Source organism: Ranitomeya variabilis, chromosome 5, assembly GCF_051348905.1.
Source record: "Ranitomeya variabilis isolate aRanVar5 chromosome 5, aRanVar5.hap1, whole genome shotgun sequence".
NCBI classification, from domain to species: Eukaryota; Metazoa; Chordata; class Amphibia; order Anura; family Dendrobatidae; genus Ranitomeya; species Ranitomeya variabilis.
Window position 1 is genome coordinate 492207117 of NC_135236.1, and position 21896 is coordinate 492229012.

General features: G+C 44.8%; 1 protein-coding gene across 1 annotated transcript in view; it reads right to left on the reverse strand.

The window, feature by feature from the left end:
• Nucleotides 1-21896, reverse strand: part of SYCP3 (synaptonemal complex protein 3) — a 61731-nt gene that overhangs the window by 30425 nt on the left and 9410 nt on the right. The window contains exons 2-3 of the mRNA XM_077265612.1: nt 15053-15187; nt 7381-7459 (exon numbers count right to left, since the gene is read on the reverse strand). Coding sequence (XP_077121727.1) covers nt 7381-7459; nt 15053-15176 — 203 coding nt within the window. The 5' untranslated portion in view covers nt 15177-15187. The remainder of the gene's footprint in view (nt 1-7380; nt 7460-15052; nt 15188-21896) is intronic.

Sequence of the window (21896 nt, forward strand, 5' to 3'; positions counted from 1 at the left end):
CCCAGTTTGTGTCTAGATTTTGGCGGACCTTTTGTGCTAAATTGGGCATTGATTTGTCTTTTTCGTCGGCCTTCCATCCTCAGACGAATGGCCAAACCGAGCGAACTAATCAGACCTTGGAGACTTATTTAAGATGTTTTGTTTCTGCTGATCAGGACGACTGGGTTACTTTTTTGCCGTTGGCCGAGTTTGCCCTTAATAATCGGGCTAGTTCTGCTACTTTGGTTTCTCCTTTCTTTTGTAATTCGGGGTTTCATCCTCGTTTTTCCTCGGGTCAGGTGGAGCCTTCTGACTGTCCTGGAGTGGATGTTGTGGTTGATAGGTTGTATCAGATTTGGAATCATGTGGTGGACAATTTGAAGCTGTCTCAAGAGAAGGCTCAGCTCTTTGCCAACCGCCGTCGCTGTGTGGGTCCCCGACTTTGCGTTGGGGACTTGGTGTGGTTGTCTTCTCGCTTCGTTCCTATGAAGGTCTCCTCTCCTAAGTTCAAGCCTCGGTTTATCGGTCCTTATAAGATTCTGGAAGTCCTTGGCCCTGTGTCATTTCGTCTGGACCTCCCAGCATCATTTGCTATTCATAATGTGTTCCATCGCTCGTTGTTGCGGAGGTATGTGGTGCCTGTGGTTCCTCCGGTTGAGCCTCCTGCCCCGGTGCTGGTTGAGGGAGAATTGGAATACGTGGTGGAGGAGATCTTGGATTCTCGTATTTCTAGACGGAGGCTCCAGTATTTGGTTAAATGGAAGGGCTATGGTCAGGAGGATAATTCTTGGGTTGTCGCCTCTGATGTTCATGCAGCCGATTTGGTTCGTGCCTTCCAGGTGGCTCATCCTGATCGCCCTGGTGGTTTTCATGAGGGTTCGGTGACCCCTCCTCAAGGGGGGGGGTACTGTTGTGAACTCTGTGTTCAGGCTCCCTCTTGTGGTCACTGGTGGTATGGTGTGACTCTGGGAGGTTCCTATATAGCTCTGTTTTACTTCCACTTGTTGCCGGCTGTCGATGTAATCAGTGCTACTCAGATTCCTTCTGACTACCTTGCTCCCAGTCCATCCAGGATAAGCTAAGTTTTGTTTGCTCATTTTTTGATCAGCAGTGTTTATCATGTTTTCTGTTCCAGCTTGCTAAAATGTAATTCCCTCGCTTGCTGGTTGCTCTAGTGGGCTGAGTTTCTCCTCACACACCGTTAGTTGATGTGTGGGTTCTTGAAATCTCAGGATGGATATTTTGTAAGGGTTTTTTATTGATCGCATAGACCCCTGCTCTATTTTCTGCTTTCTAGTACTAGTGGGCCTCTTTTGCTGAATCTGATTTCATCCCTATGTATGTGCCTTCTTCTTACTTCACCGTTAATATTTGTTGGGGGCTTCTATATCTTTGGGGATTATTTCTCTGGAGGCAAGCGAGGTCTTTCTTTCTCTTTAGGGGTAGCTAGTTCCTCAGGCTGGCTCGAGACGTCTAGGAATTTTTTAGGCACGTTCACCGGCTACCTCTAGTTGTTTTGGATAGGTTCAGATTTGCGATCAGTCCAGTTACCATCTCCCTAGAGCTCGTCCTTAGTTTAATCACTTGCTGATCTATTTGTGATCCTCAGCCACTAGGGATCATAACACAAGTGGTCCTGCAACACAGACTGGAGACCAGGAAGCTGGTCCATCAGGTGTTCCCCTGTCCCAGTCCTCTGCCTCTTTTTTGGGGGCTCTTCCTGCCAGTGGCAGAAGGCCTCGGACAGGTCACTCATGCCCGAGTTTCTTCACTTGAGCTTGGTCTTCCAGAATGGCTTAAAGGCGCTGGGAGATAGACTGGAAAGTGGTCAGACTCATATTAACACACTTTTCCAGGATGTCAACCAGCACCTTAACCATCTGGAAGCCGACCTGCAGAGACCAGCACATCATTTCTTTAATAAAATTGAACAGGGCATGTTGGAACACCTTACTCCTGATCTCCAGCTCAATGTCATGCAGGCCTGCAATGCTGCTTACATGCAGGCTATGCAGCAGACTCGGTACTTGCAGCAGTCAGTGGGGGTATTTCCACCTCTGCCAACACTGGCACGCTTGACCTCAATACCGAGTTCTGCTGCATACCACTGCACGGCCACCACCATTCCAAGCCCAGCTGGACACCACTAAAGTGCCCCCACTATGCTGAGTGCTGCTGCACAGTTCACCACCACCACCATGCTGAGTGCTGCTACTGCTTGGTCCTCCACCACCGACATGTCGCAGCAACCGGACCCTGGCAGGCCATCCACCAGCACCATGCCACAGCAGCAGCAGCACCCGTATCCTGCTAGGCCGTCCACCCACACCATGCCACAGCAGCAGCAACTGCATACTGCCAGGCTGTCCACCCGCACCATGCCACAGCAGCAACCGGATCATGCCAGGCTGTCCATCTGAAGACACAACGCCAACACTCCCCAGAAGACAGCAGCGCAAAACACTTAGGAAGAAGAAAAAAAAGCCAGTGGACTCTCGCACTCCCTCCACCCTCACCTCAAAATGTGTCTGTGATGTCCGGTTTGTCTCTCTCTTCCAGGGTGTCTGTCCCATCCCATGCCTCCACTACCATCCCTGACCCCACTACTTTCATCGCCCCTTCCCCTGCAATCCCTTTGTCGTCTTTAAACAGTCAAACGTCTCAGCTCAACACACCCCAGTTCCGTCACTTTTCCCCAAATCGCCGTAGTTAATGTAATTTTATTTTTAATAAATGTGTATTTTTTTTGCCCCTACTACTGTTTGGTTCTTTGTGTTCCACCGCCGGCAACACACACCGTGCGCCGACTAAACACACTGCGCCGACTAAACACACTGCGGCGTACACTTTGTGTTTTTGCCGCCTCATATCTCCAGGACTGACACAACTTGAACACTGCACTGCAGCTTTGTTTCTTGTATCTGTCATGGAGCTATGAGTTGTCAAAAACATATGACTTTCATTTTCTCCAGCATCTCTTCAGTCTGCGTAATCTATTGGACGCAGAATGAAGAGACGATGGAGGTAATACAAGGCATATCTATACTCACCTGGCCAGGTGTCAGAAATAGAGAATTTAGGATGCACAAAACCCAAATCCTGAATTAACTATTTCTGACATCTGGCCTGGTAAGTATAGATATGCCTTGTATTACCTCCATCGTCTCTTCATTCTGCGTCCAATAGATACTGCAGACTTAAGAGACGCTGGTTTGAATCAGAAGTCGCCTACCATAGCATTTACATCATAAGTGGATTTGAGTTGATTAAAGACAGAGGGCACTCGGTACAGGTTTCAAAACAGGTTTTTTGGTTACACAATACATAACAGGAACATTTTAACATTACAGGTGCATACACAAACACAATTCCATCTTGCCATGCCACAAGTCCTATATCAGAAACCAAGTAGGCAGCAAATTGGTCCCTCATTTGGGCAAGTTCTACTGTTGACCATAGAGGGTGATGATGGTAATCTGGCAAGGGGTTTGAAACTGGTTCATCAAGTTCAATGTTGGGTCGCTCTTAAGCCATTATGTGGTTATGCAGAACCACAAAGGCTTTGACAACCTCATCGACTGTCTCCATTTTTAGATTAATGGTTGTTCCAAGAATGCGCCATTTTGAGACAAGAATCCCAAAGGTACACTCAACAGTTCTTCGTGCCCTGCTCAGTCTGTAGTTAAAAGTTTTTTGGTGTGGTTCAAGTCCAGACTGGAGTATGGTTTCAGTAGGTTTTCGCACATCTGAAAGGCCTCATCCCCAACCATAACAAATGGCATTGGCTGGCCTTCAGTGTTGGGAAGTGGTCTTGGCAGGGGGAAATTAAAATGTTTTCCATACAAACGTTGGCCCATGTCCGAGTTTTTTAAAAGTCTGGGAGTCATTGCCACGGCCAAAAGCTCCAATGTCCACGGCGACAAAGCAACAGTAAGCATCTGCAATCGCCATGAGCACTACAGAAAAATATTTTTTGTAGTTGAAGTACTCAGATCCAGTTCCGGCGGGTTTGGTAATCCGAATGCATTTTCCATCCACTGCTCCCAAACAGTTGGGGAAATTACAGACTTGCCAGAATTTTTCAGAAGTTTCCTGGCACATTTCCGCACTGGGTAGGGGGATAAATTCTTCCCGGAGAACGTTCCACAAAGCAAGGCAGGTGTCCGCAACTATTCCAGACAAGGTGGAAATTCCTAGCCGGTACTGAAAATGGAGCAATGATAAGCTCTCTCCAGTAGCCAGGAATCGGCCCCAAAAAATAAAATTACGAACAATAATATTTATGATGGGGTTTTGCGAAACACATAAAGGAAAAAACAAATAATACATGGCAGAACAATAATAATTATGACAGGCGTTTTTTTTTAAATATTACGTATCTTAATGTGACCAGGAGACGTTCCTCACCAGGAATCACTCTAAGGAGCTGGGTGCCCTTTCTCCTGATGGCTCCTTGGACACGATCAAGCAAATCCCGGAAGGTCTCTTGAGACATTCTGGTATAGTCCATAAATTTCTCCGCATTGACATGGAGCTCGCTGTATAGGGTGTGGTAGGCTCCACGGCTCTCCAGGACTTCGATAATGGGGTGTCTCCAAAAACGCTGACGCCGTGTTCTTCTCTGTTTCTTTGTTGCTCACAAGCAAACGCAAAGGCAAGAAACAGCTTGAGATCCAAATCCAGGTTGAAATAAAAGCTCTCCATGCGAAAATACATCGTGAAGCAGGAAACAGGAGCAAAGTCTGAATATTTCAGCTGTACAAAGTGTCTATATAAAGAATTCCCATGAGACACGCCCATTGTTTATCTAGATTTTTCTCCTGGTACATTTTTCACCTTTACAACTCAAGTGCATACAAAGCGCAAACGCATGCAAACGTTGCTTTTTTTGAACCGCATGCATAAGCTGATGCGGATAAAAAATGCTGCTTTTGCATGCGCTTTTTCGTGTGTTTGTGGTTGCGGACGATACGCTGTGGACACAACTGCAAATGTGAAACCAGCCTTAGTGGATGTTTTCAGTGGTTTGCGTCACTGTACACCTCACCAGAAATGCTAGTCCACTCAAACACTGGAATAGCACTTTTGGCTTATATAATGGTGTAATTTTTTATAAATTTGCTTGTCATGTGTCAACATGCCCTGTCTATGCTCTGCCCACTTTAGCAGATTTGGTGGGGACTTGTGTAAAAAAAAAAAAAGTCAGAAAAAGTGTGCACAACTTCCCTTTGTGTAAAATTTTTGGCACATTTTCAAAGTGGTTTGTGCCAGAAAACTGGTGTAAACTCTGATGAATTGAACCATAAGATTTTGAATTAAAATGGGTTTTCCCATCTATTCAAAAGAATGGGTCTGGCTGTATTTCCTGGAAAAATTAGCTAGGTGGCTATTGGTGCTACAGTTCTAGAAAAACAGTGAATAGAAACACAATGCTAAACCAGTGGATTTCAGATCAGGTCACACCATTTTCTAACCATTTTCCAGTCCAGAAAATGAAAACTGAAATCAGAAACTGCTCCACCTTCTAGTTGTACTAGTGTCTTTGTGTTACACTACTATGGTATGCTCTAGCACAGGGGTCTCAACCAAGTGGCCTCAGGCACTGTAGACCCCTTGGCATCCCTGCCCTGTTCAGGATGCACATTCAATTAAAATCATGTACCTGCTGTGGTGGTGAGGTGGGGGTGCGGCGGTGCTGCGGGTCACATGAGGCAGGAGTCGGCTGCCGCGACTAACCCCTGGGCCCGCTGCTAAAGAGAAATTAATATTCATGACTCAAGATCCATGGGAGTGGAGAGCAGTGAATATTCATTTCTCTTTAATAGCGAGCGGGCACAGTAAGCACCGCCATGCGCTGCTTATAAGCTGAAATCAGCTGCTGGCAACAAGACAATGCAAGGAAAGGTAAGTATAATGCTTTGTGTTTTTTTTCTATGTTTTTCTGATGGGGGCCACGATAGGGATGGGGGTCATGCATACCAGGATGGGGGTGAGGGGGCCATGCATACCAGTATAGGGATGAGGGGGCCATGCATACCAGGATGGGGATATGGGGGTCATGCATACCAGGATGGGGACTTATGACTGTTGTGTTTGAAACTGTTAAGCTGTAAAGCACTGCGGAATAAGTTGGTGCTACATAAATAAAGATTATTATTATTATTATTATTATGCCAGGATGGGGATGAGGAGGCCATGCATACCAGGATAAGGGATGAGGGACCATGCATACCAGGATAAGGATGAAGAGGCCATGCATACCGGGATGCAGATAAGGGGGCCATGTATACCAGGATGGGGATGGGTGCCATGCATACCAGGATAGGGATGAGGAGGCCATGTACACTAGTAAAGGGATGAGGAGGCCATACATACCAGGATGGGGATGAGGGGCTCATGCATACCAGGATAGGGATGAGGGGCTCATGCATACCAGGATAGGGATGAGGAGGCAATGCATACCATTCCTATTTTGCATACCAGAATAAGAATGAGGTGGCCATGCATACCAGGATGGAGATGAGGGGGGCCATGCATACCAGGATGGGGATGAGGGGACCATGCATACCAGGATAAGGAGGTCATGCATGCCAGGATAGGGATGAGGAGGCCATGCATACAAGGATAGGGATGAGGAGACCATGCAAACCAGGATAAGGATGAAGAGGACATGCATACCAGGATAGGGATGAAGAGGCCATGCATACCAGGATAGGGATGAAGAGGCTATACATTCCAGGATAGGGATGAGGAGGCCATGCATACCAGGATAGGGATGAGGGGGCCATGCATACCAGGATAGCGATGAGGGGGCCATGCATACCAATATAGGGAAGAGGAGGGCATACATACCAGGATGCAGATAAGGGGGCCATGTATACCAGGATGGGGATGAGTGTCATGCATACCAGGATGGGGATGAGGAGGCCATGCATACTAGTAAAGGGATGAGGGGGCCATGCACATCAGGATGGGGATGAGGGGGCCATGCATACCAGGATGGGGACAAGGGGACCATGCATAACTACAATATGGGGACAAAAATACAATCTGAGGACCTGGATGGGGACATATCTACAATATAGGGACCTGGATATTGGGACATAAATACAATATGGTGACACAACTACAATATGAATGCACATTTGTTATCCAAGCTCTAAAAAAAATACGACAAAAATGTTCAAAAGGCCTATAGAAAAAAAATGGTATCACTAAAAATGACACTTTGTCCTTACAATAATGTGGCCCCCCAAATTCAATTTTTTTCTATATGGGGCCCATATACCCTGCCAAGTTTAAGACCCCTGTTCTAGAACACACTGCTAAAAGTCAGTTTTCAAGTAATAATCTCTAGTCTTCAGGTGCATGGGGTTTTAATAAACTAAAAAATATAATCACCCCACGTCATCTGCAATTCCTTGATTCATCACTTGTGCAGGACGTTTTTTCCCATGTTTGTCAATCAGCATATCTTTATCTGTGGAAAAAAAAATCATTTACAAGTTTGCTGGCATACAAGAAACAATTTATATACTATTTGCTGGCATACAAGAAACAATTTATATACTATTTTCTGACTTGAACGCCCTGCCCTTCTCCATGTTTTAATTACATCTCAACACAATTGGTTCTGAGCCTCCTATATAAGTAGGCTTTATCCTGTCATTAGCCATAAGTAAGTGTTCACATTAAGGTACCGTCACACTAAGCAACGTCGCCAGCGATCTGTGACGTTGCAGCGTCCTAGGGAGCGATATCGCTGTATTTGACACGCAGCAGCGATCAGAATCCCGCTGTGAAATTGCTGGTCGCTGCTAGAAGGTCTGCACATTATTTGGTCGCTAGGTCGCCGTGTATCGCTGTGTTTGACAAGCAAAAGCAACCATACCAGCGATATTTTACACTGGTAACCAGGGTAAACATCGGGTTACTAAGCGCAGGGCCGCGCTTAGTAACCCGATGTTTACCCTGGTTACCAGCGTAAAATGTAAAAAAACAAACAGTACATGCTCACCTGCGCGTCCCCCAGCCTCTGCTTCCTGACTCTTACTGATCGCCGGCCCTAAACTGAAAGTGAAAGCACAGCGGTGACGTCACCGCTGTGCTGTTAGGGCCGGAGCTCAGTCAGTGTCAGGAAGCAGAGGCTGGGGGACGCGCTGGTGAGTATGTACTGTTTGTTTTTTTAACTTTTACGCTGGTAACCAGGGTAAACATCGGGTTACTAAGCGCGGCCCTGCGCTTAGCAACCCGATGTTTACCCTGGTTACCCGGGGGCCTCGGCATCGTTGGTCGCTGGAGAGCGGTCTGTGTGACAGCTCTCCAGCGACCAAACAGCGACGCTGCAGCGATCGGCATCGCTGTCGCTATCGCTGCAGCGTCGCTTAGTGTGACGGTACCTTTAGGCATTCAGCTCAGATACCATAGGTAAGTGTTCACACCAGACAGTCAGTGTAGTTACCCATTCGATCTGAGATTACCTTGACGTTTTGGTGAATGGGCTCACAACGTTTGCAAATCTTGTGCTAAAAATCTCATGTGTTTGTTCATAAAGTTCATAAGCCAGTATGCTAATCACATTTCACATATTTCACATTTCCTTGTTTTTTAGCACAGATAAGTTTGGCCATTGATCTATTTATACAAGAAACAAAGTCACAAAGAAACAAAAAGTAGATGTCTGCTTTAGACTTTTTTTTTCTGTAACTAGAGTCCCCTTAAAATAAGATTACCATTGAGTGTCCTGTTTCTTGGACACCCAGTGCTCAGTTGTAATCTGTGGAAGAATTCAGCATTGACACCACAGGGAAAAATAAATAAATGTTATGCCTTTTCAACAAGGCATGCATTAGATACACAGCTGTGCTTTGGCTTAGTCTATGTTCACATCTTCTTAGACTTCAACGAGAGCCCCAGGTTGAGGAACCCGTTATATTTAACCCCTTTCTGACATCTGACATAATCCATACCTGTGCCCTGGGCCTATTTGACCAGGGATGGATTATTACATCATCGCGATCGCCCATGAACACAGGCTGTGCGCGGGTGATCGCCGCCGGGTGTCAGCTGATTCTGACAGCTGACACCCGACACTAAGTGCCAGGAGCGGTCACGCACAGATCCAGGCACTTTAATCCCCTGAATGCTGCGATCTATTGTGATCGCAGCATTCCAGGAGCCGGCAGAGGGATGACAGCACCTCTGTCTTTGGATCGGGGGTCCCAAACGATGCCATGGTGACCCAATGTCGTCATGATGACATCTCACCAGAGCTAGGAAAGTTGTTTGGTCATGCACAGTGCATGATTACCAACTTTCTCTGTCAGTGCAGAGCTCACAGTTTGCAAAGCATAAGGATGCTGCTGCATACCCATACTATACAAGCCATCAGACTGCAAAAAATGATAGTCCCATAGTGAGACAAAGTAAAAAAAATTTAAATTGTAAAAATATAAAAAAATAATAATAAATCAAAAGATATTGTATCTATAAATAAATATTTGCATAAAAAGAAAAACAATAAAAAAAGTACACATATTTGGTATCGCCGCATCCGCACCGACCCGACCTATAAAACTGTCCCTCTAGTTAACCCCTTTACTGAACACCATAAAAAATAAATAAAAAACAAGGCAAAAACAATGGTTTAACATCACACTGCCGAACAAAAAGTGGAATAAAACGCGATCAAAAAGACAGATATAAATAAACATGGTACCACCGAAAACATCATCTTGTCCCGCAAAAAACAAGCTGCCATACAGCTCCATCAGCGGAAAAATAAAAACATTATAGCTCTCAGAATAAAGTGATGCAAAAATGTTTCTATGAAATAGTTTTTATTGTGTAAAAAGCGCCAAAACATAAAACACACTATATAAATTAGGTATTGCTGTAACTGTACTGACCCGAAGAATAAAACAACTGCATTATCAATTTTACCACACAAGGAACGGCATAAACCCCGCCAAAATAAATTCCTGAATTACTGGGTTTTTCGGCCTCCCAAAAATCGGAATAGAAAGAGATAAAAAAAAGTCATGTGTTATAAAATTGTACCAATAAAAATGTGAACTCTTCCCGCAAAAAACAAGCCCTCACATGACTCTGTGGGCCAAAATATGAAAAAATTATAGCTCTCAAAATATGCTGCTGCAAAAACTATTTTTTTGCAATAAAACCGTCTTTTAGTGTGTGACAGCGGCCAAACATAAAAAAATTATATAATTTTTGTATCACTGTAATCGCACCGACCCGAAGAATAAAATCGCATAAGCACTTATACTGCATGAGGAATGGTGTAAAAAATAAAAAAGACCAATTCTTCACCTACTGTTAATTTTTTCACTCTGCCTCCCAAAGATCGCAGTAGTGCGCGGTGCACATTTGCCTGCGCTTTGCGCTGAATGCTTGCACTGGGGTTTCTGTGTAAATCTCTGCAATACGTTCAGACGGAACTTCCCCATAATGAGGCAGACTGAGGCACTGTTAATGCCGTCTGACCTGTGATCTGGTGGTGTCCGTCTTTTTAGGATTGCATAAAAGTGCCGTCGGCCACAGTTTTGTGCACTTCTGAAAAGAAGAACACTGCTGAACAGAGGCCAGACAGAGTCCAGAGTAACTCTGCTGCCGCATTAGGCCGGTTTCACACGTCAGTGATTCCGGTACGTGAGGTGACAGTTTCCTCACGTACCGGAGACACTGACACACGTAGACCCATAAAAATCAATGCATCTGTTCAGATGTCATTGATTTTTTGCGGACCGTGTCTCCGTGTGCCAAACACGGAGACATGTCAGTGTTCGTGGGAGCGCACGTATTACACGGACCCAATAGAGTCAATGGGTCCGCGTAAGACACGGACCTCACACGGACGTTCTCCGTCTGGGGTCCGTGTGCGTGCAGGAGACAGCGCTACAGTAAGCGCTGTCCCCCCAACATGGTGCTGAAGCCGGTATTCATATCTTCCCTGCAGCAGCGTTTGCTGTAGAGAAAATATGAAGAATAGTGTTAAAAATAAAGATTTAGGTGTCCGCCGCCCCCCACCCCCTGTGCGCCCCCCCGCTGGTCAGAAAATACTTACCCGCTCCCTCGCTCCTTCCTGGTCTGGCCGCGCCTCCTACTGTATGCGGTCACGTGGGGCCGATCATTTACAATCATGAATAGTCGGCTCCGCCCCTATGGGAGGTGGAGCCACATATTCATGACTGTAAATGATCGGCCCCACGTGACCGCATGCAGGAGAAGCCGCGGCCAGACCAGGAAGCAGCGAGGGAGCGGGTAAGTATTTTCTGACCAGCGGGGGGGCGCACAGGGGGTGGGGGGGCGGCGGACACATGGATCTTTATTTTAAACACTATTCTTCATATTTTCTCTGCAGCAAACGCTGCTGCAGGGAAGATATGAATCGCAGCTTCAGCACCATGCAGAGTGGGTACCACACGCTCCGTGTGGTACCCACTCGCCATACGGGCGGCACACGTATGGCCTCCGTGAGTTCCCAGGCACACGGACACGGATAACTCCGGTACCGATTTATTCCGGTACCGGAATTATCTGGACGTGTGGGACAGCCCTTAGAGTGAATGGATCCCTCGGGGATTTTGTCTGAATCACGTCACTCAGAGATTCAGAAACCTCAAACCCATAAGTAAGTGGTCAGCGTAGCGCGCCAGATAAATGTGATCCCTAACGTTATGTAAAATGTTCACAATAAAAGCTTCAACTCAGACCACAAAAAAGCAAGCCCTCACTCAGCTCTGTCACCTGTTAACGGAAATTTAGGGGGCTTCCACATTACTGGTAGTACAAAGGCTCTGGAAAAGCCAAATGACTCCATAACCCTCCAAAATAAATTCAGCAAATTCTGCGCTCCATCCAAAATCCCTCCCTCCTTTCTGAGCCCCACAGTGCGCCTAATCCACATTTAGTGTCCACATGTTTGGCATCTCTGAAGCGTTGAGAGCACACCTAACTTACGGGTGCATGTCTCCAGAAGCAAGGGCAGGCCATAATGTACTGGTGACTGCAACGTACTGGTGACTGCAGCATACTGGTCACTACAATGGCAGTTTGCAATTCTCACTCGGCAACATTCATTGCTGCTTGTTTCTGGAAAATATCCATGGAGTTAAAATTGTAACTACACTTGTAGATAAATTCCCAAAGGGGTATAAATTCCAAAATGGGGTCACTTGAGGGGGAATTCTGCTCTTCTACCAATTAGGGGCTCTATTTATGGAATCTTCAAACTGTTCAAGGAAAATCTGCTCTCCAGAAGGCAAATAGCGCTCCATTCCCCCCGAGTCTCTCCGTATGGCTAAGTAGTACAGTACAGCCGTATATGGAGTATTGCCTCATTCAGTAGAAATTGTGGGACAAATTAGGGTGCCATTTTTACCCACTTCTTGTGTGAAAATATAAAATCTGGGGCTAAAACAAAATTTTGGTGCTAAAAATTTAGTTTTCTCTTCACTGCCCAGTGGTATACAAATTCTGTTACACACTTGTGAAGTCAATATGATCACTGCACCCCTATATGAATTCATTGAGAGGTGTAGTTTGTAAATTGGGGTCACTTATGGGGAGGTTCTGCTGTTCTGGCACCTCATGGGCTCTCCTAGTGGGTCATGGCACCTGCATACCAGAACAGTAAAATCTGGCGCTCCTTGCATTCTGAGCTTTTCACTGTGCCTGAAAAATATTTCCTGATTACATGTAGGGTATTGGCGCACTCAGGAAAAAATGGATCTCAGTTTGTTGTAAAAACAAATCCTATTAGCCGTTAGAAAAATTAAAAACTTGGGGCTAAAACAACATTTTAGTAGTAAAAATTTGATTTATTCTTTCTTCACCGCTCAATGGTAGAAAATTCTATGAGGCACACGTGGTGTCAATATGATCACTGCACCCCTAGATGAATTCATTGGGGAGTGTAGTTTGTAAGTTGAGTTCACATATAGGAGGTTTCTGTTGTTCTGCACCGCAGAGGCTCTGCCAGTGTGACATGGCTCCCTCAAACCATTCCAGCAAAATCTGAACTCCAATATGGTGACTCTTCCAATCTGAGCTTTGTATTGTGCCTCAAAAGTAGTATTCCCCCACATATGGGGTATCGGTGCACTCAGGAGAAATTGCACAACAAATTGTATGATTAAATTTTTCCTGCTACCCTTATGAAAATGCAAAATTTGGGGTCTAACTAACATTTTTGAGGGGCAATGTGATTTTTTTATTTTCACGACAACGTTATAAACTTCTGAAGCACCTGGTGGTTCAAGGTGCTCACCACACATCTAAATACATTCCTTGAGGAGTCTAGTTTCAAAATAGGGTCATTTGTGGGGGGTTTTCACTGTTTAGGCACATCAGGGGCTCTCCAAACGCGACATGGCGTCCACTAATGATTCCAGGAAATGTTACATTCTAAAAGTCAAATGACGCTCCTTCCCTTCCGAACTCTGCCGTGCGCCAAACAGTGTTTTTCTCACTCATATGGGGTATCGGCATATTCAGGAAAAATTGCACAACAAATTTTATTGTCCATTTTTTCCTGTTACCCTTGTAAAAATAAAAACAATTGTATCTGAAGTACATTTTTTATGAAAAAAGTTAAATGATATTTTTTTCCACATTTCAAAAATTCCTGTTAAACCCCTGAAGGGTAGTGATGACCGAGTGTACTTGTTGCTTGGGTTTTCCCGAGCACGCCTGGGTGACCTCCGAGTATTTATGACTGCTCGGAGATTTAGTCTTCATGGCGGTAGCTGAATACTTTACAGCTACTAGCCTGCTTGATTACATGTGGGGATTCCCTAGCAACCAGGCAATCCCCACATGTACTCAGCCTGGCTACTAGCTGCAAATTATTCAGCTGCCCCGAGGAAAACTAAATCTCCGAGCAGTCATAAATACTCGGAGGTCACCCGAGCGTGCTCGAGAAAACTCGCTCATCACTACTGAAGGGTTATTAAAAACTTCTTGAATGTGGTTTTGGGCACCTTGAGCAGCTTTTAGAATGGTGTCACTTTTGAGTATCTTCTAACATGTAGACCCCTCAAAGTGACTTCAAATGTGATGTGGTCCCTAAAAAAAATGGTTTTGTAAATTTTGTTGGAAAAATGAAAAATCGCTGGTCAACTTTTAACCCTTATAACTTCCTAGCAAAAAAAAAAAAAATTCCGCCCTTCTATGGGCAGAGTCTTCATCGATCTTCTGAGCAGGCGCCAGAAGGTCACTGCGCAACAGCAGAGACTCACCTTCGCAGAAGATCGATGAAGGCTATGCATATAGAAGGTCGAATAAGTTTTACATAACCGCATGATAGACTGCGTATTCGCAGGATTACAATGCTGCAACTGCACGTGACAGGTCAGTGCATGGGAGGGGGTGCCATTGTAAGGGCTCCTTTTCACTTGAGAAATACGTCCGAGTCTTGCATGTTAAAACCAAGCTCTGGCGCCGGCACTCCGGAGCAGAGCGTGCGGCTGCATAGCAACACATGGAGCTGCACGCTCCGCTCCTGAGTGCCAGCCCCAGAGCTTGGTTTCAACATGCGAGACTCGCACGTATTTCTCGCACGTGAGAAGGAGCCCTTATGAAGAGAGGAGGAAGGGATTTCTTCCAGGCAGCGCACACCCCAGAGCCCGGAACAAATCATTAACATAAAACATAACTTAATTTTTCAAGATCTAAATCGCAGCTATGAGGCATACAGGTAAGACTGGTTTAACCATTCTATTACTGTATACCTATAGTAATAGCTCAAAATCGTCCAGGGGATGACATATTCCCTTTAAAGGAAGAACAGAACAGCATGCAGTGCTATTCTTCCTGGAAAAATAATGTCCGTCATTTCATGGAGCCACCATTGTCTCCAGGCCTCTGTATATTTAACAGAAAATCATTATGCATATTTTAATACAGCCTTATTGATAGAGGATCCCAAAAGGGGACTTCACCTATGAGCTCAGAATTCCCTAATAACATATTTGAAAAAGGGTTTGGTTTGAAAGGTTGAGACACAATAGAATTCACTGTCACCTCCTTATACCATTACCACGCACTTATATACCTTCTGAGATGTCTTCATCTGATCCACTCAGAGTTTTCGGTTCCACATCTACAAAGTCATATGGATTCACTTTGTCATTTTGGATTGTTTTTTCTGATTTCACTGACTTCCTTCCAGGGGCCATGGCTTCAATATCTGTTATTTATGAAGAAATAAATTAAGGATTGTTTTCAATTATTTGTTAAGTTTAATATTTCATATTCTGCATAGCACAAAATGCTAACGACAAAACAAGTTATGATTAGTGATGAGTAAGCATGCTTGGATAAGGTGTTATCCGTGCACGCTTGTGTGCTAATAGAGTAGGGCGTGTTAGAATAGTTTGTTCGAGTCGCTGTAGCTGCATGTCTCGCAGCTGTTCGACAGCCGCAACACATGCTGGGATTGCCTGTTTGTTAGGCAATCCCTGTATGTCTTGCGGCTGTTGAACACCTTATCCGAACACGCTCGCTCATCACTAGTTATGATCTGTTTTCTACACCGAAATGTGATACTGTGCGTGTTTACAATAGTTCACATGCAGGGCACGTCTAACATGTGCATCATCTTTGATGAAATGATGAATGAGCCCTGAAGCCATTTTCACACTGAAGATATTATTAGTATTTTGCATCCGTTTAACACCAAACTAAGGACTACATCGGCATTGTGTCAAACTGGCCTTATTTCAAGTTCACACTACACAAGAAGTAGAGTCCACAGGTGAGATGGAGATCTGAAAATGTGAGTGTTGATCATGGTTTTACACAGAAGCACTTCTTGGAACATTTCCTAAAGCAGGTTTCATATAAACACATTTGTAAACTTGTGTAAAGATGAATTCACACATCCTTGTTTTAACAGACAGCTTATGGATACAACACAGAGGGCATCCATGTGATATCCACTATATCACAGACTCATTGAAATGTGTTAATTTGGTTTGTGACTCAGACTGAACTGGGCCATATCTTCTTCCATTTTTTTTGTTGATAGACGGTCCACAAATAAAAAACAGCATGTGAAGAGGCCCGTATAACGGGTACGTGTTTTCTCCAGAAAACGAATACAACACTTATGTGAAAATCGGATATGTGAATGAGGTCTAACACGATCCATTTTATGAGATAATACATTCTTAAGTCATGAGTAGCGCATCTGTATTACAGATGTGTAATCCTGATGGACTGTCTTTTGGGTAGAAGATGAATTACTTAAGACAGCCCCTTGGGAAAATTGATGCAAAATAAATGCAGTATTAATAACATAAGGATAAAATACAGACACAACTATAATTTGAGCACTACTTATATACCTTTAAAGGGTTGTCCAGGACTAAAATATCGATGACCTTTCTATAAGATAGATCATGAAATTGAGACAGGTAAGTGATGTACATAGCTGAACACAGTGGTTCCATCATGTGAAGAAGTGATAAATGCAGAACTTGGCAGCGGCCTGTACGGGGCTGCTGGATTCTGCTTCATACATCGCTGACATCTGTCTGCTGCCAGAGCAGATATCAATTGATCAGTGGATCTGCCAGATCTCCATCCCTCAATAATTTTACATTGATAACCAATGTTATGGACAGGTCACAAATATATTAGTCCAGGAAGGAATTTTCCAACACATTTTAATTGATGACCTTTTCATAGGATAGGTCATCAATATCAAAACACTGTAGGTCAGAAACCCAACTCCACCACTTTTTTTTAAACCAAATATTTTTTATTGTACAAAAGAAATACAATAAAATCCATTTACATAACAAGGTACATCAGTGTTTTTGATTTTAAAGAAATAGACCCACCCACCCCCCTCCCCCCTTAAAGACCAACTCCAACCATACAATACTTTTGGAAAGAAGAGATTAAACATTACATAAATATTTACTATTAGCATCATTTTCCCACCGCCCCTCAGTTATTCCCATCCAGCCATGGCTGCCACAGCTTTTGAAAAAACCCCATCCTCTTCCTCTTATTATATATGCTTTTTTCGAGCTGGACAATATGATTCGCTTGTGCAATAAACTCTCGTCTAGTAGGAGGTTCCTCCCTGATCCAATACCTTGCAATCACCTTTCTCACAATGAACAATAATCTAGCAATTGCCATTTTGGCAGTGTCGTCGGTCAGGATTTCCTCCACGTACCCAAGTACACACACCACCGGATCCCTAGGAATCGAACATCCATAAATCACCCCTATCTGGTTCAGCATGACAACCCAGTATGCAAACAATCTAGGACACCGCCACAACATGTGCAGTATACCCGCCTGAGATTGGGAGCACCTGGGGCACCCAGAGTCAACTCTGAGCCCAGCTTTAAACAACATGTCGGGTGTCTTGTAAGCCCTATTTATCACATACAATTGCGATAGTCTCCCAGGTTCACTCATCGACAGCTTGGGTATGTATTCCAATATAGACTCCCACCTATCATCGTCTATTTGCCCCAGTTCATCCTCCCACTTCCCCCTGGCCTTAATAGGGTAATCCATTAGAAAGGTATGTAGCAAATCGCCATATACTTCAGATATTGCCCCTTTTGTTCCGTTGTTATTTAGTATAAAGTCCAACATTAACCCCTTTCTGACATCTGACGTACTATCCCGTCGAGGTGGGGTGGGCCCGTATGACCACCGACGGGATAGTACGTCATACGCGATCGGCCACGCTCACGAGGGGAGCGCAGCCGATCGCGGCCGGGTGTCAGCTGCATATCGCAGCTGACATCCGGCACTATGTGCCAGGAGCGGTCACGGACCGCCCCCGGCAAATTAACCCCCGGCACACCGCGATCAAACATGATCGCAGTGTACCGGCGGTATAGGGAAGCATCGCGCAGGGAGGGGGCTCCCTGCGGGCTTCCCTGAGACCCCCGGAGCAACGCGATGTGATCGCGTTGCTCCGAGGGTCTCCTACCTCCCTCCTCGCCGCAGGTCCCGGATCCAAGATGGCTGCGGCATCCGGGTCCTGCAGGGAGGGAGGTGGCTTACCGAGTGCCTGCTCAGAGCAGGCGCTTGGTAAGCCTGCAGCCCTGCACAGCAGATCGCCGATCTGACAGAGTGCTGTGCACACTGTCAGATCACCGATCTGTAATGTCCCCCCCTGGGACAAAGTAAAAAAGTAAAAAAAAAAAATTTCCACATGTGTAAAAAAATAAATAAAAAATAAATTCCTAAATAAAGAAAAAATATATATATATTATTCCCATAAATACATTTCTTTATCTAAATAAAAAAAAACCAAACAATAAAAGTACACATATTTAGTATCGCCGCGTCCGTAACAACCCAACCTATAAAACTGCCCCACTAGTTAACCCCTTCAGTAAACACCGTGAGAAAAAAAAAAAAAAACGAGGCAAAAAACGCCGCTTTATTATCATACCGCCGAACAAAGTGGAATAACACGCTATCAAAAAGACAGATATAAATAACCATGGTACCGCTGAAAACGTCATCTTGTCCCGCAAAAAACGAGCCGCCATACAGCATCATCAGCAAAAAAATAAAAAAGTTATAGTCCTGAGAATAAAGCGATACCAAAATAATTATTTTTTCTATAAAATAGCTTTTATCGTATAAAAGCGCCAAAACATTAAAAAAATGATATAAATGAGGTATCGCTGTAATCGTACTGACCCGAAGAATAAAACTGCTTTATCAATTTTACCAAACGCGGAACGGTATAAACGCCTCCCCCAAAAGAAATTCATGAATAGCTGGTTTTTGGTCATTCTGCCTCACAAAAATCGGAATAAAAAGCGATCAAAAAATGTCATGTGCCCGAAAATGTTACCAATAAAAACGTCAACTCGTCCCGCAAAAAACAAGACCTCACATGACTCTGTGGACTCAAATATGGAAAAATTATAGCTCTCAAAATGTGGTAACGCAAAAAATATTTTTTGCAATAAAAAGCGTCTTTCAGTGTGTGACGGCTGCCAATCATAAAAATCCGCTAAATAACCCGCTATAAAAGTAAATCAAACCCCCCTTCATCACCCCCTTAGTTAGGGAAAAATAAAAAAATAAAAAAAATGTATTTATTTCCATTTTCCCGTTAGGGTTAGGGCTAGGGTTATTGCTAGGGTTAGGGCTAGGGTTATTGCTAGGGTTATTGCTAGGGTAAGGGTTAGGGCTAGGGTTATTGCTAGGGCTAGGGTTAGGGTTATTGCTAGGGTTAGGGTTAAGGCTACAGTTAGGGTTGGGGCTAAAGTTAGGGTTTGGATTACATTTACGGTTGGGAATAGGGTTGGGATTAGGGTTGGGGGTGTGTCAGGGTTAGGGGTGTGGTTAGGGTTACCATTGGGATTAGGGTAAGGGGTGTGTTTGGATTAGGGTTTCAGTTATAATTGGGGGGTTTCCACTGTTTAGGCACATCACGGGCTCTCCAAACGGGACATGGCATCCGATCTCAATTCCAGACAATTCTGCGTTGAAAAAGTAAAACAGTGCTCCTTCCCTTCAGAGCTCTCCCGTGTACCCAAACAGGGGTTTACCCCAACATATGGGGTATCAGCGTACTCAGGACAAATTGGACAACATCTTTTGGGGTCCAATTTATCCTGTTACCCTTGTGAAAATACAAAACTGGGGGCTAAAAAATCATTTTTGTGAAAAAAAAAATAATTTTTATTTTCACGGCTCTGCATTATAAACTGTAGTGAAACACTTGGGGGTTCAAAGTTCTCACAACACATCTAGATAAGTTCCTTGGGAGGTCTTGTTTCCAATTTGGGGTCACTTGTGGGGGGGTTTCTACTGTTTGGGTACATCAGGGGCTCTGCAAATGCAACGTGACGCCTGCAGACCAATCCATTTAAGTCTGCATTCCAAATGGCGCTCCTTCCCTTCCGAGCTCTGTCATGCGCCCAAACAGTGGTTCCCCCCCACATATGGGGTATCAGCGTACTCAGGACAAATTGGACAACAACTTTTGGGGTCCAATTTATTATGTTACCCTTGTAAAAATACAAAGCTGGGGGCTAAAAAATCATTTCTGTGAAAAAAAAGAGGAATTTTTATTTTCACGGCTCTGCATTATAAACTGTAGTGAAACACTTGGGGGTTCAAAGTTCTCACAACACATCTAGATAAGTTCCTTGGGAGGTCTAGTTTCCAATTTGGGGTCACTTGTGGGGGGTTTCTACTGTTTGGGTACATCAGGGGCTCTGCAAATGCAACGTGACGCCTGCAGACCAATCTATTTAAGTCTGCATTCCAAATGGCGCTCCTTCCCTTCCGAGCTCTATCATGCGCCCAAACAGTGGTTCCCCCCCACATATGGGGTATCAGCGTACTCAGGACAAATTGGACAAGAACTTTTGGGGTCCAATTTATTATGTTACCCTTGTAAAAATACAAAGCTGGGGGCTAAAAAATCATTTCTGTGAAAAAAAAGAGGAATTTTTATTTTCACGGCTCTGCGTTATAAACTGTAGTGAAACACTTGGGGGTTCAAAGCTCTCAAAACACATCTAGATAAGTTCCTTAGGGGGTCTACTTTCCAAAATGGTGTCACTTGTGGGGGGTTTTAATGTTTAGGCACATCAGGGGCTCTCCAAACGCAACATGGCGTCCCATCTTAATTCCAGTCAATTTTGCATTGAAAAGTCAAATAGCGCTCCTTCCCTTCCGAGCTCTGCTATGCGCCCAAACAGTGGTTTACCCCCACATATGGGGTATCGTCGTACTCAGGACAAATTGCACAACTTTTGTGGTCTAATTTCTTTTCTTACCCTTGGGAAAATAAAAAAATGGGGGCGAAAGATCATTTTTGTGAAAAAATATGATTTTTTATTTTTACGGCTCTGCATTATAAACTTCTGTGAAGCACTTGTTGGGTCAAAGTGCTCAACACACATCTAGATAAGTTCCATAAGGGGTCTACTTTCCAAAATGGTGTCACTTGTGGGGGGTTTCAATGTTTAGGCACATCAGGGGCTCTCCAAACGCAACATGGCGTCCCATCTCAATTCCAGTCAATTTTGCATTGAAAAGTCAAATGGCGCTCCTTCTCTTCCGAGCTCTGCCCTGCGCCCAAACAATGGTTTACACCCACATATGGGGTATCGTCGTACTCAGGACAAATTGTACAACAACTTTTGGGGTCATCAGGTGGATTACCAGTATAATAAAATATTACAACACCCTGTGTCTTTATTTCATTAAAATGTGTGTGTTTTATTAACCATTTCGTACTATTGGATTAATAATGGATAGGTGTCATAATTGACGCCTCTCCATTATTAATCTGGCTTAATGTCACCTTACAACCCTTCATTACCCCATATCCCACCGCTACACGGGAGTGGGAAGAGAGTGTCCAAGTGCCAGAATAGGCGCATCTTCCAGATGTGCCTTTCTGGGGTGTCTGGGGGCAGATGTTTTTAGCCAGGGGGGGCCAATAACCATGGACCCTCTCTAGGCTATTAACCCCTTCCTGACATCCGACGTACTATCCCGTCGAGGTGGGGTGGGCCCGTATGACCGCCGACGGGATAGTACGTCATAGCCGATCGGCCGCGCTCACGGGGGGAGCGCGGCCGATCGCGGCCGGGTGTCGGCTGCATATCGCAGCTGACATCCGGCACTATGTACCAGGAGCGGTCACGGACCGCCCCCGGCACATTAACCCCCGGCACACCGCGATCAAACATGATCGCGATGTGCCGGCGATGCAGGGAAGCATCGCGCAGGGAGAGGGCTCCCTGCGGGCTTCCCTGAGCCCCCCGCAGCAACGCGATGTGATCGCGTTGCTGCGAGGGTCTTACCTCCCTCCCTGCCTGCTCCAGACCCGGATCCAAGATGGCCGCGGATCCGGGTCCTGCAGGGAGGGAGGTGGCTTCACA